Source organism: Nyctibius grandis, chromosome Z, assembly GCF_013368605.1.
Source record: "Nyctibius grandis isolate bNycGra1 chromosome Z, bNycGra1.pri, whole genome shotgun sequence".
Classification (NCBI taxonomy): domain Eukaryota; kingdom Metazoa; phylum Chordata; class Aves; order Nyctibiiformes; family Nyctibiidae; genus Nyctibius; species Nyctibius grandis.
The window spans coordinates 27,085,147-27,106,875 of NC_090695.1; the positions used below are offsets into that span (position 1 = coordinate 27,085,147).

General features: G+C 40.5%; 1 protein-coding gene across 3 annotated transcripts in view; it reads right to left on the bottom strand.

The window, feature by feature from the left end:
• TNPO1 (transportin 1) overlaps nt 1-21,729 on the bottom strand; it is an 80,624-nt gene that overhangs the window by 39,395 nt on the left and 19,500 nt on the right. For 2 of the 3 annotated variants that reach the window (XM_068422702.1, XM_068422705.1), the window contains exons 2-5: nt 19,116-19,307; nt 18,817-18,930; nt 16,273-16,348; nt 2,129-2,278 (exon numbers count right to left, since the gene is read on the bottom strand). In XM_068422702.1, coding sequence (XP_068278803.1) covers nt 2,129-2,278; nt 16,273-16,348; nt 18,817-18,921 — 331 coding nt within the window. In that variant the 5' untranslated portion in view covers nt 18,922-18,930; nt 19,116-19,307. Of the gene's footprint in view, nt 1-2,128; nt 2,279-16,272; nt 16,349-18,816; nt 18,931-19,115; nt 19,308-19,380; nt 19,455-21,729 lie in introns of those variants that run through there. The other variant, XM_068422703.1, reaches the window with a different exon arrangement.

A 21,729-nucleotide genomic window follows, 5' to 3' on the forward strand; every position in this document is an offset into this window, starting at 1 on the left:
AAAAAGTTTTAAGAACAGTTACAGACACTTCCTAAATATATGCATTTATTTCCTGGTAAGTTTGTCAGTCCTCAACACACGCAGCCATCTTTTTTGAAGTTGAATCCACATTTCAACATCAGCACATGGGATTTTAAAACCTGTACCACACAGCACAGAGTTTCACACTGTTACTCATTTGGGGATTAAAATAGGGAAAAGCTAAGTAAGGATACAACAATGTGTAGCTACCATTTGGTCTCAAGTCACAGTTCTAAAACTGACTCTATTGCCACAGTCATTCTCCTCAGCAAGGTGACTTCTGAGGATGGGATTAGTCAGCCTGCCTTCATCTTGGCCAAAAGGTATCATCTTTTGTCTAGTTAGCTACATGCTAGAGACCACAAAGGAGAGTGAATGCTGCACTAAACCTTCTCTGATGCTATTTTGATGTACTTGCTCATCTTCCTCTCAGAATTCCAGAGATCTTATTTGCAATTGGCTCACTAAATTGATAGTGCTTGAACTGCAAAAACCTGTATGCATCTCAAAGAGCAGCTCTAACTAGCACATGCCAACTCATATGCTAACAAGGCAGCCTAGGTAGGTAGTAATATATTTACACCTAGCTACTACCAAGAGACCAGTGGGTACCAGACCAACCTCACTATTAAGACAGAAGGCTACAAGGATCCAACATTTAATTACTTCAAAAGGCAGGGTGCAAAGCACGCACTAAATAGCAACTCTTACGCAAGCATACAGTTCATCAGTTGCTACTCATCTTCAGTGTTCATACACTGCGAATAATCCCTGCAAAGATCACTTAAAGCTGAACAGTAATTGAGCTACTAATCCACAATCATTTCGTACTAGGAGAAATCAAAGAATAACTCCCCCACCCCACAAACCATCACCACCAAACAACTCAAAGACACCAGTCCAAATGGAGCTGGAATATATTGTTTAGTTAGCTCCATTGTACTACACTGACAACTGCTATGAATAAACAAGCAAGCGTGACTCCTCTACAACCCAAAATCACAGAAGTACCTGCCACTCAAAGACTTGTTTCTACTGTCATTAAGAAAATGGGACATTAATAAAATTCACAGTAAAGCAACTTCTCAAGTGACATGAGAGCAGGAAAAAGCTAAGAGGTGAGAATTTTTCTCTAGTCCATAGTCTACAACCCAGATGTCTGAAGAAGGAATCCTATAGAAAAAGCAAAGGATTCTACAGGAGCAGTAACTGGTAGATTATTTTATAGGAGTCAGCTAACACAAGCTGAATTTCTTTCTGAACTGACACCCACCCCCATTTCGTCTACTGTACTCAAACATATATTTATTTTACTTTTTTCTAGTTTTTTGAGTGGACAAGGAAAACTACTACATTGATTGTAGTAATTGGAGGAAATCATATTCTCAAAGAGCAGACAGAAAAGCAACTTTACCTAGAAATATGTAAAAATAATGCAAATATACATATTTTATGGAAGAGGTATACTAAAACAAAGTATCTATGAAATCAGAAATCCACGTAACAAAAAAACTTCTCGCTGGAACTAGATGATCTTTAAGGTCCCCTCCAACCCAAACCATTCTATGATTCTATGATGTTCTGTACACCACACTTTATCTACTGTTTTCTGACAGAAGGTATTTAAAAACAGAAACTCATTATGTGAATGTGTTATGCATGGTATGACGATTCCCTGAAGCGATGTGCATGTGTGTGCCTAAGGGGGGCGGGACGCAGAAAATCAGCTAACAGAAGTGTTTCATTGATGCAAGCAGAGTACTGAAATAGTTCTGAAGTCAGACCTTTACCTTGCTCCTATTTTTAGGTATAGAGATTGGCAGCAAGCTCAATTTTAGCAGATTCAAATAAACTGATGTTCAGTTACATTTCAAGAGATATGAACTGAATTGCTAAATCAGTTCAGAGAATAGGAATCGAAAGTAAGTGTGACTTTTCTATATTCACACTTAAGATAAATCTCAGCGTTAAAACATGGTGAAGTTGTGACAATTATCAGAAGCAAACAGTTTTAGGAGTTTAATAACTCTTTATGTCACTAGTGCAGCTCTCACCCATATCAATAACATTTTCAGTATGCAGAAGACAGCAATAAGAGCAAACTTACCCACAGTAGCTCTAATTAAGGGGGAGGAATCACCAATGTTGTTCAGACATTCACTTTTAATGAAGTCAGTTACGCCATTGGGAAAGTTGTGAAAATGTGCTTTTACATTATTCTTCAAGATGAGACCACTCAAGGAACGCGTTGGTTCATCTGCAACAGACAATAATTACAGTCCAACCTTCAATCAGCTCATAGGAATAAGGCACATTTCCAGAACAATGCAATAAGAGCAAAGCTTATATAGAGATATTAATCTTCATTTCCTTATCTCTCCTTCCAACTACCCCCATCAATTCATGTAGCAAAGCTTTTCAGGTTCAGAGTTCACTATTTCTCTTTATTCAAAATCAGAATATCAGCATTACAAAATCTACACTTTAGAAGAAAGTTTTGTATAGAGATATAGGCAAGGAATAGATCTGAAGTCAAACGATATAGGAGACTTATGAAAGAAATTGGTCAGCCAAAGACATTCAGACATTCTGATTACACTGACTGGCTTGCTGCAACACTGCTACTTTAAGAAATTGATGACAAACCTGTTTGCATCATAGTAAGATATAGAAATTATGTAGGGACTATGCAGTAAGTCCTCCACCCCCTACTCTCATAGAAATACAGTGTTCAATTTTTACAAAATAAGGTATTGTAATCCCTTCAGATACCATTGATCTATTAAATTAATAATTAGAGGGAGATGGAAAAAAAAAAAAAGTGTCTTTAAAAAGTGTTAACAGGTAGGTGTTGCATAGTGTGAACAATAAGAAAAAAGTGACCAGAATAGACGTGAACTGAGTAAGAGTTTAAATTTAGGGAACAGTTTGAGTTCTCTTCACTGAGCTCTTTTTGCCTGCAAATTCCTCTAAATTACTGGGACAAGAGGAGGAACAGAAAAAGAACAGGCTAGGTTTTTCATTTATTTTGGAGCAGACTCATGTTTGGTTCTCCAACCAAGGGCATCAGTAACTTAGTATTACTTCTGAAATACGCTGAAAGTGAGATCATGATGTTGTACATAAAGGACTAGTTTATACTATAAGAAAATTTAAATTTACAGTGTACAGCAACCCTCATCAGCACAGGAAGCTAATTTTAATTAGTGTTTTAGCCACTTGTTTGAGTTTTTTTGTGTGAAGCTCTGATTTGGGCAAGAAATAAGTATGTTCAAAGTTCCTTTGTGCCAAGAATTAATTTACACATAGATCTATTCCAGGCCTTCAAAACTATTAACATCCCAGCAGAAATAAGGATAAGCAAAATAAGAGATATCACTTTCAAATATAAAGTATTTTCAAACTAAAGTTATCACATCACAACACCAACACTCTCACCTGCGACGTCTGACTGACAGACATTAAAGACACTTTCTATTGTGATCTATGCTAGTTAGAACACAAACAGTACTTTTCAGAAGAGGGGGGTTTGTTTGGCTGATCAGAAATTAAAATTCATTTTAATCAACTGATTTTATTTGAGCACCAAAACCAGACTGTCATGTACTTTTAAATGTTGTTTTTATGTTCATATTTCAGTTCTCCTAAAAAGCACTATTTTTTTATGCTCCATAACTATAAATGTATTGATTTACAAACCAACATATTCTTTACATAGAATTCAGTAACTTTATAAACCAGAAATCCACCCTATACACATATTTGAAACAATTCCATAACTTAACCTACACTGTATGTTTTAAATACCCACCAACTTCTAAACAATATAAAAATAAAAGTCATTTCACTTGCACAGCACTGCATTTCGAGGACCAACAACTTCTCTGTGAGAATGGAAAAGGAGGGAAGAAAGGATTAATTATTCTAAATAAAAATATTAAAGACTGGATGAGTAGACAAACTTTTCTCAACCACAGAACTTGGTTGTGAGATGTGACAAGTATTACTACTACTACTTGGTAAGTCAAATAAAGCAATTTTGTAATTTTGTTTAAAGTTTTGAAGATATCATTAATAAAGATCAGGTGAAGAATGACCTAAAGAAAGAAATTCTCGCTTGAACTCTTGATCAGTCTCAAGTTTGCTTGAAATACTCTCTGAATTAAAAGTAAAATCTCTACATCAACTCTTATGCCAATATAGTATGTCAAATTCTGATTGCTTTACCTAACTATAATCCATTTATAGGTACACACATCTTCAAGAAATCCAGTCCTCCATAAATCACAGAATGGTTAAGGGTTGGAAGGGACCTCTGGAGATCATCTAGTCCAATCCCCTGCCAAAGCAGGTTCACTTAGAGCAGGTTGCACAGCGTTGCATCCAGGCAGGTTTTGAATATCTCTAGAGAAGGAGACTCCACAACCTCCCTGAGCAGCCTGTTCTAGTGCTCTGCCACCCTCAAAGTAAAGAAGTTCCTCCTCCTATTCAGATGGAACTTCCCATGTTTCAGCTTGTGCCCATTGCCCCTTGTCCTGTCACTGGGCACCACTAAGAAGAGTCTGGTCCCCTCCTCTTGACACCCACCCCTAGGGTATTTGTAAGTGTTGATAAGGTCCCCTCTCAGTCTTCTCCAAGATGAACAGACCCAGCTCTCTCAGCCTCTCTTCATAAGAGAGGTGGAACTGATTATTAAGAGGAAGTCAAAGGAGTCTTCCTTAATTTCCACACGATTTAAAACCCTTGCAAGCCACAATAAACCACCAGCAGCAGCGACAGTTAGACACAGAATACAACAGTTACTCATTCTGTATCAGCCAGCAGCATCTTCTTGGGGTGAAAAAAGTCAGAGTGCCAACCAAAGTCTGACTAGAACACGGTACATTAGACACTATTAGTACAAACTCCAGCATGAAAATATCAAACAGTGCATTAAGGAAAAACATTAATCCTTTAGAATACCTGGCTACAATTACAAAAGGGACAAGGCAACAGCTTCAATTTAACCAAGCGGAGATAGAGATACTACTAAGTTCCTTGTGTCAGAAATAGACAGATTAGCCAGCTGGTTTAGATAAAAAAAATCAAGGTCACATTAAGGTGAAACTTCAGCACCATTTTTTTCTTCATGAACTATCCTATGGTATATAGCAGCATGAAACATCTTAAATCCATTCCTTTAGCCAAGATAACAGAAAGACTATTCTTCATAGCAAGTGTTTATCCCACAGACCTGCAACAAAGATCCCATGGGATTCATAGTGAAAGTCACATCTCTGACAAATGAAACAGAATTCATGAAGCAAGAAAATGAAGAAAGATTAAAAACAAAAAGCAAATTCAATTATCACAATACTGAGAAGTGACAAGCAGAAACCACAAAGACAGACTGAGTACTAAACAAACACCAACCACTTGAGCTAGAGAAGCAGCATAGAATCTGATACTCAGGCATTTAAAAAAAAAAAACAAAAACACAACCCAAACCACACCATAGTGAAAATCTTAGTTTGAGAAAACCATGATACGGCTGCACAAGGATATTTATGGAATCCAGGGTGTTCAACAACTTAACAGCTACACTGTCAGAAGACAGTAATATAGGTCTGGATGGAGTTCTTGCTGTAACACCAAGATTACAGGCAGATGGTTTAAGAGCTGAGTAAGACACCCTTTAGTCTTCATAGATTCTGTGATAAGTTCTGTCAGCCATATGCTTCAGCCATCAAAAAAGATCACAGTCTTGCCTCCTTCTATCTCAGTCAACCTGGAAGTATAGAGAGTTGACAAGAACATATAGTACAAGAAAAAGTAGGAAAGCAAAGCACACCTCTGGCATTTGATAAAATCTTTCGTGCCAAATCAGTTCATCAGTGGAAGATTCCCCTCTCACATTGCCTCACTTTGTAATAAAACCATACCACATAACCATCATTTGGTTCTCAGCAAATTTTCAATTCTGTCACAAGACCCTCACATCAGTTCCAGATTTTAATGGTTTATAGACAGAGCAAATGGACACAAACCCGCATTACACAGATATCAATTATTTTAGGGCTACTGCAGTGCTTTTGAGAACAAGAGTGTGTTGTCAAACAGCCATATTTCCTCTAATGAGGGTTTGTATGACATAGGGTGTGTAAGTGAAAGCAACAAGGTTTTTGTAGCTCACCTGCAAGTCCTTTTGTTTCACCAATAGTTCCACCATGCCTTTTCATGCTCTCTTCATTAGAAGGTAACTTCCTAGATTGCTAAAAGAACTGAGTGTCTGGGATGAGGGTAGCGTTTATGCATTCATAGCCTGTGATATAAAGATTATAAGCATGGCTATATTTTGCCCTATTACTCTTGTGATATTAGCAACTTCAAATGTTAGGGTGAGACTTCTAAAGCAAAACTACTCTCTATCATTTTCAGTCTTAAAGCTGTTAAGCCATTTTCAGAAATAAGCTGTCATTCTGTGTGTTTTAACTAGTGATATGGATTTAATACATACAAATACAAAATGTGATAAAAATCACTAGTGTCACTGTTGTGCATAAAGATTTCTGATCCATTAATGAGAGACTGGCTGTCTCTTAAAAGAGCTAAAACCAAAAAAATACAGATCCCACCAGAGCAGTGTCATATTGGAAGTAGAAGGTAAATAATTTCTTCTGTCCTATTGTATATGAATACAGTACAGCGATAGCTTCATGAGCTTCCTAGCAGAAAAAGATCCTCTTTTTTTTTGATGCTGGACTTCTAAGTAACCTTAAGTGGAACACTTTTGGCTTAAACTGGTTTGGTTTACTATCACATCAGAAGCAGGACTGACAATGTTTCAAAACATTCAGTGTATCTGAATACATAAGTGACCTTGAAATATAGTGGCTAGTCTGAAATTAATCAGTGCTCAATTGACCCATGTGAGTCATGGAAAACAATTTGACACACCTGCCTAAGCTTAGGAATGTCTGTAAGACAGGAAAGCAAAGCTGGAAATGTTCCGCTGATGCCGAGTGTTGCATAGTTATTGAATAATAAGTAGCAACAGCTATGCTTCTGAAGATGGTGGTGTAAATAAAACTGAACTGTAGACAATATGGGAAGGGTGTTGAACTGCTGACCAACAACTAGTTTGTTGGTTAGTTATGGAAGTTTCTGCATTCTAACTAATAATGACCACAGGTCAACCAGAATGCCAAGATCTGTACATCTCTACAGGCTTGCAAAACACAAAAAGTTTAAAAAACAAATCCTCTGGTTTCACTCCTACTTTCAGCTTCTCTACCATATACCCACAAACTGGTTGCCTCGCTCTTTTCCTCTCTAATGCCATTTTATGTATCACCTCCTGATCTTGCAGTTAAATCAGTGCTAGAATTCTATGAAGAGCAGAAGAATCCTTAATAAGAAATGGAGATTCAGTGTGACAAGAGTATGATTCACTATAAGGTCCCATACTAGGTATTGAAAGCAAGATATTGTTGCAGTTTGAGACCATCTAAAAAGTAATGTCCTATCTCTTTGGCGTTTATTTGTTGGGGGTGGGCGCACAAGTACCTTCACACTATGTCAAGTGCATAGGGAAAGGAAATTATGAGCTTCCCAATGGAAGTTGCTTAGACAGCATTTGGCAGTGAATTAATTAGGATTTAGAGTCATTAATCTATCTGAAGAAGTGATTTGGTCAGATGAACAGAAGTTTTGTCACTCTCTGAATATACAAAAGGTGAATGTTATGTACTAAAACATATGACAATCTGTCATATGAATAGCTGTTGGAACGTGAGGATTAATTGGATGAGTAAAATGAGGCTATGTTATCAAATTGAGAAATCCAGAATTCTGTTCAAACTGCTAAGTGAGTCCTGGGAAGCACAAAATACAGGACACTCACCAACACTGGTGTTGTACAGGGTGCTATGCATCGGAAATTTTGACTACTTCTCCTTCTGTCCATATCCTATAGGTATGACATAACAGAAAGTTGTGTGGTGACATGCATGTATAGGTCTTTTTTAAAGCTGGACTACTTTGTTTCTCTAACTGATACCGTTCCTTCCCAGTAAGGCTTCTTCCCCTATAATGTCCAATTAATTCAAGACAAAACCTTATCATTTTTATTTCCTAAGCCTGTACTCCGTGTGTTTCCTATTTTCTTTTTTCGTTCTGGCTGACTTTTCCAGATACTATAATCAGATTTTCAATTAGCAACATTAAGTTGCACTCTGGTGAACAGCAGAATAGTTCTGGCACTAGTAGAGCTGTTCTTCCTAAGCAGCTGTGCATCTAGCTACAATAATAAAATAGAGAGCATGGACCTGCTTTTAATTCAATACACTTTTATACAATTTCATCTTTTATTGTTATTATTTTAGAAACTTATTTTTTTCCTAGTATTTGGCTACACAAGAATTCTTACTAGGAACAGTAACCGATCCTCTGCTACTCATGAGTACCAGTGAAAATAAGACTATTATCTAAGCAGCTTTGATATGTGACTGCGCTGCCCCTTCTCTTCCAAGTCATTTGAAATCTGTCTTTAGTCTCTTTAGTTTCAGTTTCAGCTGACTTCATCAGCCTCCTTTCTTTGGGAAGGTAGGAAAGTTTCCTGTAACTGTGAGTGCTTGCCATTTTGGAACGCTTAAATCTTCTGAGACTTAAAGCTTGCCAGTCAAAATCACCTCTGTTCCGTAGCTTATCTACTGATTCAAAGAAGAACATCCATCACTTGAAGTTATGTAAATGCTTTTTCACTGGAGATATCAAAATAAAAATTTGTACTGTTGAATCTGTACTTGCTTAAACAGCCAGTGTGTGCCACTTCAGATGAAGAAAACCTCACTAGGAAGTAGTGGTGTTGCCCAGTCCAGTGCTGCAGGGCTAAGCTGTTATAAGCTGCCTATACTGAGCCGAATGCAGACTGCAGTCATTATTGGTACTTATGACTCTGTCATGGCACTGTTGCTCCTGAATACCTTTTGAAAGCAGAAGGCATAGCTGAGCAAAATCTTCATGTGGTTCTGAAGAGTAAGAATTATGTCATTATAGAAGGAGAAGACAGGAGTTTAAAATGCTTTTCAAAAGCAGTAGTAATGCTTAGCCAGTTACTGATATTAGCATCAACATGTGGGATCAAGATGTGCTTTTATATGGGTCTTTAGATTGCTTTCAGTAAAGATATTCAATTCTGGACCTGGCCAAAAATACTGTGGGTACTATTACTGGTAGTATTGAAATTTTTTTTTTTTTTTCCCTGGGTTCCACTCCCTTTTGGCATCAAAGGAAAAGGGTTTTTACTTGCACATGAGAAGCGGTAACAGGCATTCCTTTATTTGGCTTCATGTAAGTGGTCAGCTAATCAATTGCACCTGCCCCACCACTGCAAGGTAACAAACATACTGAAACTGTTATATCATTCTAACGCCTCACAGTAAGCCTGCTTTCTGAGAACCCAGAAAGAGGTGGTGATGTTGCTTCCTAGGAGCCATCACAGCCTAAATCAGACACCATCATGTAGCCTCATGAGTAGGAGACACCATTTTTTCAGGTAGGAGGCACCTCAGAATTGCACGGAATCAAGTAGTGCTTGGTGGACAGAAGTACCTTTAGAAATCACACCAGCAACCCTTTCCCGTTCTGTAGGAAAACGCCACATAGGTATGCTTGATACTGGCATTTTAAGTACACTTAGATTTGACATGAGAAACAACCAAACATCACTGAGTAGGAGAGTTTGACTTAAAAAAAAAAGCATACAAAGAAATATCCCTTGCAGCAGACTACGTTCAGCTTGTAAGACGCACTAAGGAAAGGCTTCAAATAGCTGGCTAAATACCTCCAACTTACCCCAGAAAAAGTCACATTTATTGTGAAGCCAAAGCAGACCTTACCCAAGACTACCTGATCTTCAGAAAAAGGCATAGCAAACAAAACCAAGAGTTTGATGACCTGAGGAATCAAGGGAAAGCCTAAAAACTTATGTCCTTTCTCTCCACAAGCTACTTGAGAGAAAATATAGTCCAAGACTCACCCCCAAAATGCTTACAGTGAAGAGCACTTTTGAAGAACCTAAACCAATACAATTAAGTACATGAAGGCACTAGGCTAGTCAACAGGCCAAAACACTCCAAAGCTGCCTGGGAGGGCTCCCAGCAAGGTAGAGAGCATGGAAGTGCCTCCAACATACACAAGACTCCTTGGGTGGCTTCCTTGGAGGAGCCTGGAAACAGGTATCTCCACTGCACTACAATATCTCTACAGAGGCATGGAAAGAAAGAATAAGCCAGCATATGGGGAAAAAACATGGAATTTTTAGTGATCTGACAAAATTCATTATTTCATAACTTGGTTTCCCTTAAGGTATTTATGCACCTGAATTACTTTACGTATTGATTACTAAAACTCAGTCAGGCTTAATTTCTTTTTGTATTTCTTCATGTATCTGAACTTAAGAGAAAAAATGTTTTGCTGTTGTTTAAGTAGGACACTACATTTGTTATACAGCATTTTAAAGCGTAAGGGTACATTAATCTGACTTGACTTCTGAATTGTAATGCAATCAGATTCACTCCTTGGCAGTTATTTTAGCATATTTAATAATGACATCATGCAGGATGATGGTACAGAGGGGCAAGGGTAGGGGGGCATTTGTTTTAATTAAACAGTTAAAGCTGTTGAACCACTTTTCTGGATTAATCCTCCTCAAAGATACCTTCCTGAAACTGGTAGCTGGTGAATTGACACCTGACCTCACAAAATGTTTTTTTCTTGCTCAGCTTCAAAGATCTTTCAACACCAACAAGCCATGAAAATTCATAATGGAATGGACTCATGAAAACTGCTGGTCAGATCAAGTTTACATTCCAACACTCACCAGAAAACATTCACATCATACCCCCAAGATCAGTTTGGATCCCAGTAATAGTTTATAAAAAGCCATTTCAAATTCTGCTTGAAGACCTAGATGAATTATTAGCGTCACAATTACCGGAAAATAAATTACCATTTGCGTGGACTTCTGTTGAAATAAAAACTTGAGGAGAGGATGGGGACAGGACCTTCCTGCACAGTAATGTTCCATGTCAAAGTAAGGTACTCTGAATGACTAAGTCATCACACGAACAAGATCAAGAGTTGCAGAGACACTGCTCTATCTTCAACTGATTTATAAAAATCCAAAGCATTTTGGAAATAAACTTAAAGACCATCCTTAAAGCCTATGACAAAGGCAGTACTAAAGCAGTGTTCTCAATCCCAGCTCATTCACCTTCAGCCTGAAAGTTCATCTCAAGGATTCTGATCCTTGACTGCGATAGCCTTACACCAGGCCATCATCAATCCACTGTTGAGACCAAAGACTAGAGTTCCCATGTTAGGATGGGGTGAAGAGTCAGTCACTGAAACAGAATCCAAGATAAGAATCACAAAGGCTTTGTATAGGTGCAACAGGATAGATAACTATGGCTGTACAGGCCAGCAAAAAGCTACCAGGACCATCATGCATTTGTCTCAATATTTTCCCATTAGCCTAGGACCTGCCAAGAGCCCAGCGGACAGAGAAGAGGGGGACAAACACAAACTTTACAGAAGCTGTGCACAAACTAACCTTTGCGAATAAGGATGGGCAGTCTGAATCTTAACTAGAATAGATATATCAGTAGTTCTGTTTCTTTTTTCACCACATAAAGAGGCGTTAGGCATGTCAAATCTTACTTAAGAAGTGGTAAGCTTTGCCACCACTTCTGTTCTTGCAACATGAAGGCCATATTAGGCCAAGTAGGATGCCACATTAATTCCAACCCCATGTAAGGACAGCTTCCCTTTTTTCACACTCAGAGGTGTGAAGATCGCAGTGAAAGAATGGATACATGCAGAAACACAGCAGGAGTAGGTGTGCAGAGATTACAAAGTCTCAATTTTGTTTCTCCTTAGAGTTGAACAGAGAAATGTTACCAGAAGGCAACACAGTAGTCTTTGCTGATGCAAGCAGGCCTCCTCATCGCACAGTATGCTGATACAACCTTGCATGAACAAAATGTTATGGCAGGATTAAGACAGTCATCATACCCAATGCTCCCTAACTGACAACTTTAGTTTATGAAGATTAGAGAGTATTCCTGGTGAACGACAATGGACATCATCTTTTGACGATTTAGTGCAAGCGAGATCCACCTCTCATTCACAAAACTCAGGATACTGTGTGAGATAAAGCATGGTGTAATTCCAGGTTAAAAATAATAAGAAGAAAACACCAGGGAATTGAGAAAGTTGCCCTACAAAAGGACAAGACAGATGAATTAAGAAGGATATTTTTGTCAGTCTATTTTAGTTGCGGGAAAAAAAGGGATCTTATTTACATTCATTTGCAGAAGGTATAAACAAAGCAAGGCTTTGATACAGACAACTTTGGGAATTTCATCAATATGGTCAACAAGGTCCGAAATAAACTCAGAACTTCTACTTACAGTATGAATTGTCCATATTATGGCACCTAGAGGTCCTTCCTCTGACCTCCCTCATGCTTCAGATGTCTTGGACAACTGCCTCAATGTACCTTAACTAGAGGCTAGAACTGGCCTCGGCAAGACAGCAAGGAGGCCGAAATTAGGACAATACTTTCTCATATTTTCCTTCAAGGGAACAGACTTGGACTACAGAAGTAAAAATGCAAACAAGGAAAGGAGGATTTAGATGCATGACTTGAAAGAAAAAAGGGAAGCTGCAAGTAAGTGAAGAAAGCAACAAGAGGCAAAGCTGATACTCCCTTGCAGCACTGGACTGTTTCGGTCAACAACACATAAAATACAGAAAGTGAACTGAGAAACAGCAGCAGCAGCAGCATGCACACACTCCAGAAAACTCATTAACAGAATACAGAAGCCTACAGCATTCTGAGCTCAGCTCAGGGGACATCAGGAAAAAAAAAACCCAAGAAAACAAGCACAAAACCAACACTAAGGCAGGGCAATCCCACTATATTATCTGCGAGGTTTTATACCTCCCAAACCAAGAAGGAACAGCTACACTAACAGAGCATGTGAGTAATATTTTAATTTACAGATAAATTAGTAAAACCAAGCTTCTTTCATTCAGATATTTTTCAATTAATCTGGACTCATCTCACCCAACTAAGGAAGATCTCTGAGCACCGTGCCTCCTAGGAAGTACATTCTAGAGATCTATACCACAATCTTTGATGGCTTAGGATTGTATTTCATTCCATCAGCTTGCCTACTATCTGACTTCCAGGACTGAATGCTGTTTTCTCAACGTTTTTTATATTCTGTGATATTTGTAACATTGGGGTTTGTCCAGATTCACAATGCTATCTTTAGAAACGCACATTAGTTAAAAGAAAAACAAAGGAGGTGCTTAAAGCTAGGGTGTGTATAGGCCATACGTTTTCACGGATGAAATTGCAGCAGGGCAACACCTGTTTCCAGGAATACCCAAGCTTAACAAGCTTTGACAGCTTAACAAGGCCCACAGAATTTGAAAACAAAAAGAAGAAAACCACCACATATGTGTAGGAGTACCACAATAGACCTAAAACCTGCAACTCACAAGCATTCAGACACAGAAGCCTGATGAAGCTAACACTGCAGGGAAAAAGAAGTTATACTTTTGGCAACTGAAAAGTAATACCTCTGATGCTAAAACAAAGTAAATTCCCTGCACATAAGATTTACCTAAGTATCTTAGAGGCAGGCCTCAGTGAAACAACCAGCTTTGCAAACAGAAGTTTGCTTGCAAAGTTATTTGCCTGTAGAGGTGTAAGACTCAGGTCAAAGATAATTTGGTACAACCTCCACAGCAATAAATTGAGGCTATTTAACACACATTTCAATCAACCATTACAGAATTCCCACATTCAGGAGCTGTCACCTAAATGTATCCTTTAAGCACAGTTTTCTCAGCAGTGATTTCAACAGTGGCAAAAACTGAATCAAAGGTTAGTCCCATCTTCTCTCAAACCAAGTTCTTTCTCATGCACTATCAAAAAAACCCTTACTTTAATTGGATAAGCTGTCAGTGATGTTGGAAGCTTATCTTCATGGCTCCTCCTGCTGGGACAGTATAGCCATAACGAAAGCATGAACTTCCAACAGTAAGAATGTCTATGCTTTGGTCTGTGGTGTAAAGTACACTAGCTCTCTCCCCTAGCCAACAAACTTGGCAAGGCTGTCGGACAGACCGCCAACAGAACTCTCTTCAGGATGGGAAATGGAAGAATACTTTCCCAGTTGTAATGAAGACAAGTTACCCACCTGATGAGTCCACCACTTTTTCCCCTACTGGTCCAAAATAGGATACAAGAGCATTGTAGCTACTGAATAGCAGTTCTAACAGTCTCTTTACCTTGCTTGTTACCTTGATTAAAAGCAAATCCAACCAACAGTCTTCCACCGTCCCTCATTAGTCCTACGCAAACAGGGTAACAGGATATTTAGAACTTGGGAAATACTATGAAAAGCACCAATACCAGACTCAGCTATGGCACCCTCAATACTCTGCAAGTTTCCTGAACTAGAAATACAAAGTTAAAAAATAGTTGCTTTGGACAAAAGATTATGACTCTAAAAATATCACTGATGCAGGACAAGAGCATCTCTGAAGACCCAGCTGCTTCTCAGCAGTCTTAGAAAAGACCTGATGGACCTGTGAGAGGTTATCAGTGCAGTCTGATCCCAAACACCCCTTCTTAGAAGTTAACTTGCTACTTCTCCCCAACTTGCTTGCCCCCTCAACCTGCCAGATCCTATTTTTTTCTTCTCAGATAAAACAACTTTATACAACCATTTTGCAATAGTTAGCATCTCCTGCTCTTCATCCAATTCCAAATAGATTGATGTGTCTAAACATTAAGAAGGGTAAAAGAAGATTACTGTACAATCTAAGGAGGTCTGTTGGAAAAATATATTCTGACACATTGCTAAACACACATCAGTACCTAGAATCTCAAGCTCAAGCGGTGAACAGAATGAAGGAGGGGAAACTAGCAAGTAAGTCAGTGTTAGAAAACAAATTTGGGAAAAAAAAAAATGTGGAACACCCTTCTTGTCACATCCTTTGTACCAACTCCAGATCCCACCACTGGACTCGCTCTGCTTTTCTTTAATGGTATAAAACACAAGGTGTATCTACACTGGCACCTTGCTCAAAAATTTAATATCCTCACTGATTCAGGTCTTGAAAGCTCTTTCTCTCTCAGATTTGAGATATTCTCCCAAGGCCTTACAGATGATCAGGAGACTTCCCACACAAAACACACAAAAACTTTGGGATATACTCCAGCCTTCAAATATGAAAATATACTTTCTTCCTCCTCTCTGTTTCCTTCATCCCGAAGTAAGCTGATAGCACAACTAAAACACTAGTTAAGATGAATGTTCTTACTGAGTCTTTGAATATTACAAGGCCACATGTAATTAAAATCTAATTCAACGGGAAAAAAGCAAACATCCAAAAACACAGAGGTAAAACACTAGAAGGCAGAAAAAGCACTGGTACCAGGACATGAAGAAAAAAATCCAGAAAACAACCCAAACAATCAAATACGTTAATTACAAACAAATGTAATGAAGCCAGATGTGCTAAAACAGATCTTGAAACAAACTTCTTTCACTGTCAAAAACCTCACAAATCAGTAGCTGTAGTACACTGGAAAGACAATTTTTCACACATCCTGATCATTACTAAGGAATTTTCTGAATTTACCAGCTGGTAGAGGCTACACAGTATACCATACACAGTTTGTACTAACAATCATAAGAATAAGACAACAGTAAGTAGCCAGCTGATTTCTTAACTGCATTTTACAGAACTAAGACTTCAGAATGAAGATTCTGACAGATTCTAGTATGTGATCTTCAAAATATTTAACAGTCCCCTTACTAGAGAGATCATTATCTAATAACTGAATTTAGCAGCACGTTTTGTAATGTGTACAGTCATCATTCATCAAACTTATTCCACAATTTCACTACAGTGTGACAGAAGTACGATGCTCCAACATTTCTGGGAAGATTTCATAGGACATTTAGAATGGAATCTATTCCAAGGCTGAAACTACAAACACCAATAAGTTATCAGATTTCTTTCCACAAAGACTCCTGAGAGGATGAGTTCTACATGACTATGAGATCAACCAACCAGCAAACTGACTATAGGCATCAGCCTCCTATTTATTTCAAGCTAAATAAAATAAATAAATATTTTTAAAGGGCAAAACCAAATCAGAATAAAACAGTCTCAAGAACTTACCTTCAGACTTCAACTTCGTAAGAACGAAAATCAGGTAGTTGTTGAAATCTGGATACTGATTGAGTTGTTCTAGTTTCTTAAGAGAGAAACTGTTAAGGAAAGTTGAATCTTCACACAGCATTTATAGCTTTCTGGGTACAAAGATTGTTAAATGAGTTATGTACTGCTGCATCACTTCAGCTAGCTGTGACTATAAGCTCACAATATACAGAGTACGAACAAACTAAAAACAGTTTATGTAATTTTCTTACTGAAGCAATATTTTTTAGCTATGGGGAAATCTGAAAAAAAAAAATCCAGAGTCAGACACAGAAATTAATAGATCCTTACAAATACTTGTAAAGCCACTAAAAAAAAAAGCTTTCTCTATAGTTTTGGATTTCAGTATTTACACTTAGAAGTCCACCAAACTTAAGGAATCCACTCAGACACAATCCCGTAATACATCTTTTTTTCCTGCTCCACAATAAATAAAAGCATTTCAGTATTAAAATACAACACTATGATTTTGATAAGCTACTCATTTTAATATTAGACATATCATTTTTTATGATGCTAACTAGCCACAGACTGAGCTGTCAGCAATGAGACCTTGTTTAATTGTAAATGCACAGATAGTTGTACCATGAAGTTCATGCTTATCCACAGTCTCATAAAAAAATACAACAGCCATCACAAATTTTTTGTGGAAACAATCTCAAATGACGTGTGTGTGTGTATATATATATATATACATATTTAAATTATAGGACACAGCCTGTCAAGTTGTATTAGAAGATTTTGCCAACCTGATGTATAACACAATGGTAAAAATGTGCCACTTCTCTAACCTTCACAGGCCAGCATATGAGGACCTCCTTGAAAGCACGGATGTCTCAGCACAGCAGGGAGTTAGCACTACCATTTAAAAAGAATTTCAAACATCAGTTAACAGCACTTTTGTTCAGTCAATTTCTACTCATCTTCAAGACAGACATCATCACCTATATTGCCCATCCGCAGGTACGCTGCTATTTTTCAGTAAACAAACCAGATGCTATTAAGTCATTTGAATCAGAGCTTTAAAATGTGATTTCACAGTAAAGCTACACTATAAACACTGTTGCTATAAACACTTTTGTATTTTAAATACTAAAGAGCACCAGTTTAGGTTTGGAGCATTAACAGAACACTTTACTTAGACACTTCTGTTGAGGATTTTTAAAAGGAAGCAATAGCATCTCAAAAAACTGAAACATAGCTGCAAGAACAAGACGATCGAGATGAAAACTATCTTCACCTTTCAGACAAGAGCAGAAGCCTTCCTAAGCTTGACCACATCTGTTACAAAAACCTAGAAGTGGAGCAAATTTCGCTTCAAGCTAAACTCTTACCATAAATATATATATATACACACATACACACATATTCTTGCCTATTTAAATAAATTCTGTTGCTTTCTGTGAAGACCTTCAAGCAAATGCCTTAAATAAAAAGGGATCAAGATGACAAACTTGTATTCTTCATAGAATTTCAGGACTTCTAGATATTTTAAAGCACTTATATGGCTAGCTCAAGGAACAGGAGACAGTAGATGAGGGCTTTATTTTTCAAGACTTATGCTTCTATTAGTCTTAATTTAAAATTTACTCTCTCTGTCTTTGTTCCTTAAAATCTTGCGATTTCATCGTTTCTACAATCAAGAGAGACTTTTGGGGGTAAAAAACCCAAACAATCCACAACACTAATACCAAATGCCCTGCAAAACAGCACAAGAAGCCACATACGGTAGATTTCCCCCTTCCCGTGAATTTTAAAGGGTGTAATGAGCAGTAGCATTTCAGCCTCAGGCTTCCAGGCAAGCAGAAACACCCTCACAACACAGCAAAATGCGCAGTGTCAGAGCCAGGAGGCCAACGAGAGCGTGCAGGCAGCAGCTCCGCCAGCGGCTTTCCCCCACGCGCTACGGATTTCGCCTCGAATCTCAGCGCCGGATTACTTCAGGCGGCCCCTGCTCGCCCTCCCTTTGTCGCAGGGGCGACGGGTACCCCGCGCCGCGCCACTTGCTCAGTCCGGCGGTCTGCGGGGCACCCCCGGCCCCCTCGGCGGGATCCGCCACTGCGAGGGCCGCGCTCCCGCCCCGCCGCGGGCTGGGCGATGGCGGCGGCCCAGCGTCGGGGAACCTGGGAAAGCGGCGGATACCGGCGGAGCCGCCCCAGAGCCTGGGCTTAAAAAAGAAAAAAAAAAAAAAACAAAAACAAAAACCCAAACCAAACCCACAAACCCAAAGCACCCGGCCCTTGGCTCCGGGCTCGCAACAGGTGCCCGGGCACCACAGGCCGCCTCGGCGGTTCAAACGCCGCGCCACGGCCGCCCGCTCCGGTGGAGGCTCAGCCCACCGCGCTGTGGCGGCTCCCCGGGCAGGCCCGGCCGCCGCCGCCGCCGCCTGCCGCAGCGCAGGCCGCGGTGCCCCCGCCCGCCGCCGAGCTCCCCAGTGCCCGCCCGGCCGCCGCGGCCCCGCTCCGCCCGCCCCGCCCGCGCGACGCAGGCCTCGGGCAAGGATACTTGTTGCACGGCTCTCTGCGTGGTGGTGTCCGGGGACTGGGACTCCTTGAGCAGCTGCAGGATCTGCTGGAGTCCCTGCTCGTCGGGCTTCCACTCGTACTCCATCTTGGCTTGCTGGAAAACACCACACAACAGGCGGCCTCGGTTAGCGGCGCGGCAGGGCCCAGGCCGGGCGAGGCGGGAGGGCGGCAGGGAAGGAAGCCCGGAGGAAGGGGGCACCCCGGCGCCCGGTCCGCTCTGGCTCTCGCCCCCGCACCCCATCAACCACCCGGCCCCGCCACCGAACGGACAACACCGACCTGCTCCCGCTGCCGCCCGCTGTGCTCCGCACCGAGCGGACTGAGTCACGGCCAATTTGTAATCTGGTCCGAAGAACCGCCTCACGTCCTCCTGGGTCCTAGCGCCGGGCACGCCTCCGAGCTCACGGGCCGCCTCGGGCCCGCCGGCGCCGCCGTCAGCCTTTCCTCGGTGCGTGCCACACCGTCAGGAGCCTGGGGGCGACAAAACGCAGGCCCCTCAGTCCCGGCCGGCGGGAATCGGGGCTCCTCCGCCTCAGCCACCCACCCGAGAACGGAGAGAAACCTCCGGCAGCCGCGACAGGCGAGGGGCGAAGCGGCTCCGGCGCCGGCCTCGGCCCGGCCGCCTGGGGCAGCTGCGGCCGCGCTCCCACCCACAGTGCCTGGCAGCCAGCGGTGAGGCTGCCGCCCACGGAGGAGAAGCGGGGGTGCCAGAGCAGACCCAGGAGTCAGGAACGTGGTACCTGCGTTGCCGTCTGCTGCACTTCTACGTGATTTGGCTGAGTGCTGAGCAGATCTCTGAAGTTCTCAATTCCACGTGTGAAGAGGGAATACGACCAACTACGCAAGAAGGTCCGGGGGGGAAGAAACTCAAAAGAAACTGCTTTGAACACCTAGTGTGTCTTATCCTTAGCCCCAACATATATCAGGGGAGATCTCGGGTAAAAATTAGCAATTTAGATACGTATAAACATATGTATATATAGAATACATATGCATTATATACATATATATAGCTATTTTTATATATTATACATATGTTAATGGGCAAAATAAGAACACATACAACTGGTCTAAAACATGAAAAGGAAACCAGTAATTCCCTGGCTTTTTATAATGTCACTTTTAGTCACTGTGTTTGTAAGCACCCCGCTTGACTATACGAAAACTAGTTTCACTTTCTGCTGCTTCTGCTGCAGTACAGAACTCGGTACGAGTGCAACACATCCCAGCCTGAACAACTGTTCAGAGGCATTGAGGACAGGGAACATTAGTGATTCCTAACAGTGCATCCCAGGTAATTTGCTGTGTGGCTCTTCGTCTGCCCTCCCCAACACTGACAGTCAGCTGTCCAGTCTCAGGTGCTAAGAATTGTCCTCAGCCAACTTCTATCACTATGAGCCACTATTCTTGAAGGAGACAAAATTAGTACTGCAGAGTCTCTAGCAAAACAGCAAAAGTAATCATCACAGGCAACAGGTAAGACAGGCAGTGTACTTATAACATCTACATATCTGGATAAGGAGGACAGTGACAGACAGTACTTGATGAATCAGGAAAGCATGTACACTGGAATAAGAAGCAGGAAACAGCTAAACAGCAGAGAAGTATGCAGCACAGCACACGAGAACAAAATCAACAGAGAGAACAAAAACATCTTATTAAAAAGGCAAGAAATGGGACATGTTTCTTAAGCTCTCTACTTATGAAATTGCCGTTATTATCACAGGGTTGTTTGGGAGACAGACTACTAAAGCAGTGCACCTCTAGAGAGCTTATCACACTGAAATGTTGACAAGATGGAGGCAGCAAAGTAGCTCTGTAAATGCATGCTGCCTGTTACTAGGAAAGGATGGGCACAAGGTTTATACGAGATTTTGGCAATCAGGGTGAATCTCCACTAGTTTCCCTCTAGTACAGGAAAGTGTCAAAATAAAGTATGCGGACCCAGGCCATTAAAACCGACATTCATGGCTCACACCGTATGGGCAGGAGAGCTCTCCATGGTGATGCTTGCACAGCTGGAGCAGATGAAAGCTGAGGTCCAACAAATCAAGGAAGTGCTAATTTGGGCCTCATTCCCCTAACTGCTGCCTTACCAGGAAGGTCGTAGTAACCTCATTATCTTTGAGACTTCTGGCCACTGTCAAGTTAGTTTGAAATCAGAGCTTCAGAAGTTACTATTCAGAAATTATGATACAAGGATTACATTTGTCTAATTTTATCAGGAAACTAAGTGCACTAGACAAAAATAACATTAAACATGGGAAATGAGGGAAGACACCAGAAAGGAAGGTTGAGAGACAGAACAGGAAAAAGCAGGAAAAGAAGCAGGCCATGGATCCATACAAAACAGAAAAACAGAGGTTTCCTTTCCATGAATGTGAGAGAATTAAATCCTGGTAAGTTCTTTCTGCAGTGGAAAGGAGAGAAAAAGGCCTACAGGTTTGACTACGAATGAGAGCCTCTACAGCTAGAGGGGACATCTAAATGCTTTAGATGATAATCCTCCAAGATAGGTTTATCCTTAGGCTCCATACAGGATCCTTTGCTACTGGGAATAACTCAGCTTATACAGAAATCAAAGCAGATACCCATCTTGCTGGATACCTTCTCTTCTTTATCATTACCTTTAAGTTATTCTTACCTATCTCTAATCCTTTAAATTCTGTAAGGAAGCAGGGGAGGGGAAAATAATTTAAGAGTCAAGAAAAAATCTTCAGATTGAAAGTAAAGAACATTATAGAAAAAATGAGAAAATTGTTTCTTTCTGTTTCCTTTGCCTCTTTGTTTTCTACTACCTGTTTCCCTCAAGCAAGAATCTTGTGTAGAAAGGAATTCGAAATCAATGTTAAACGAAGTAACAGGCAGAGGCATGAAAGCTACCATTCAAAAC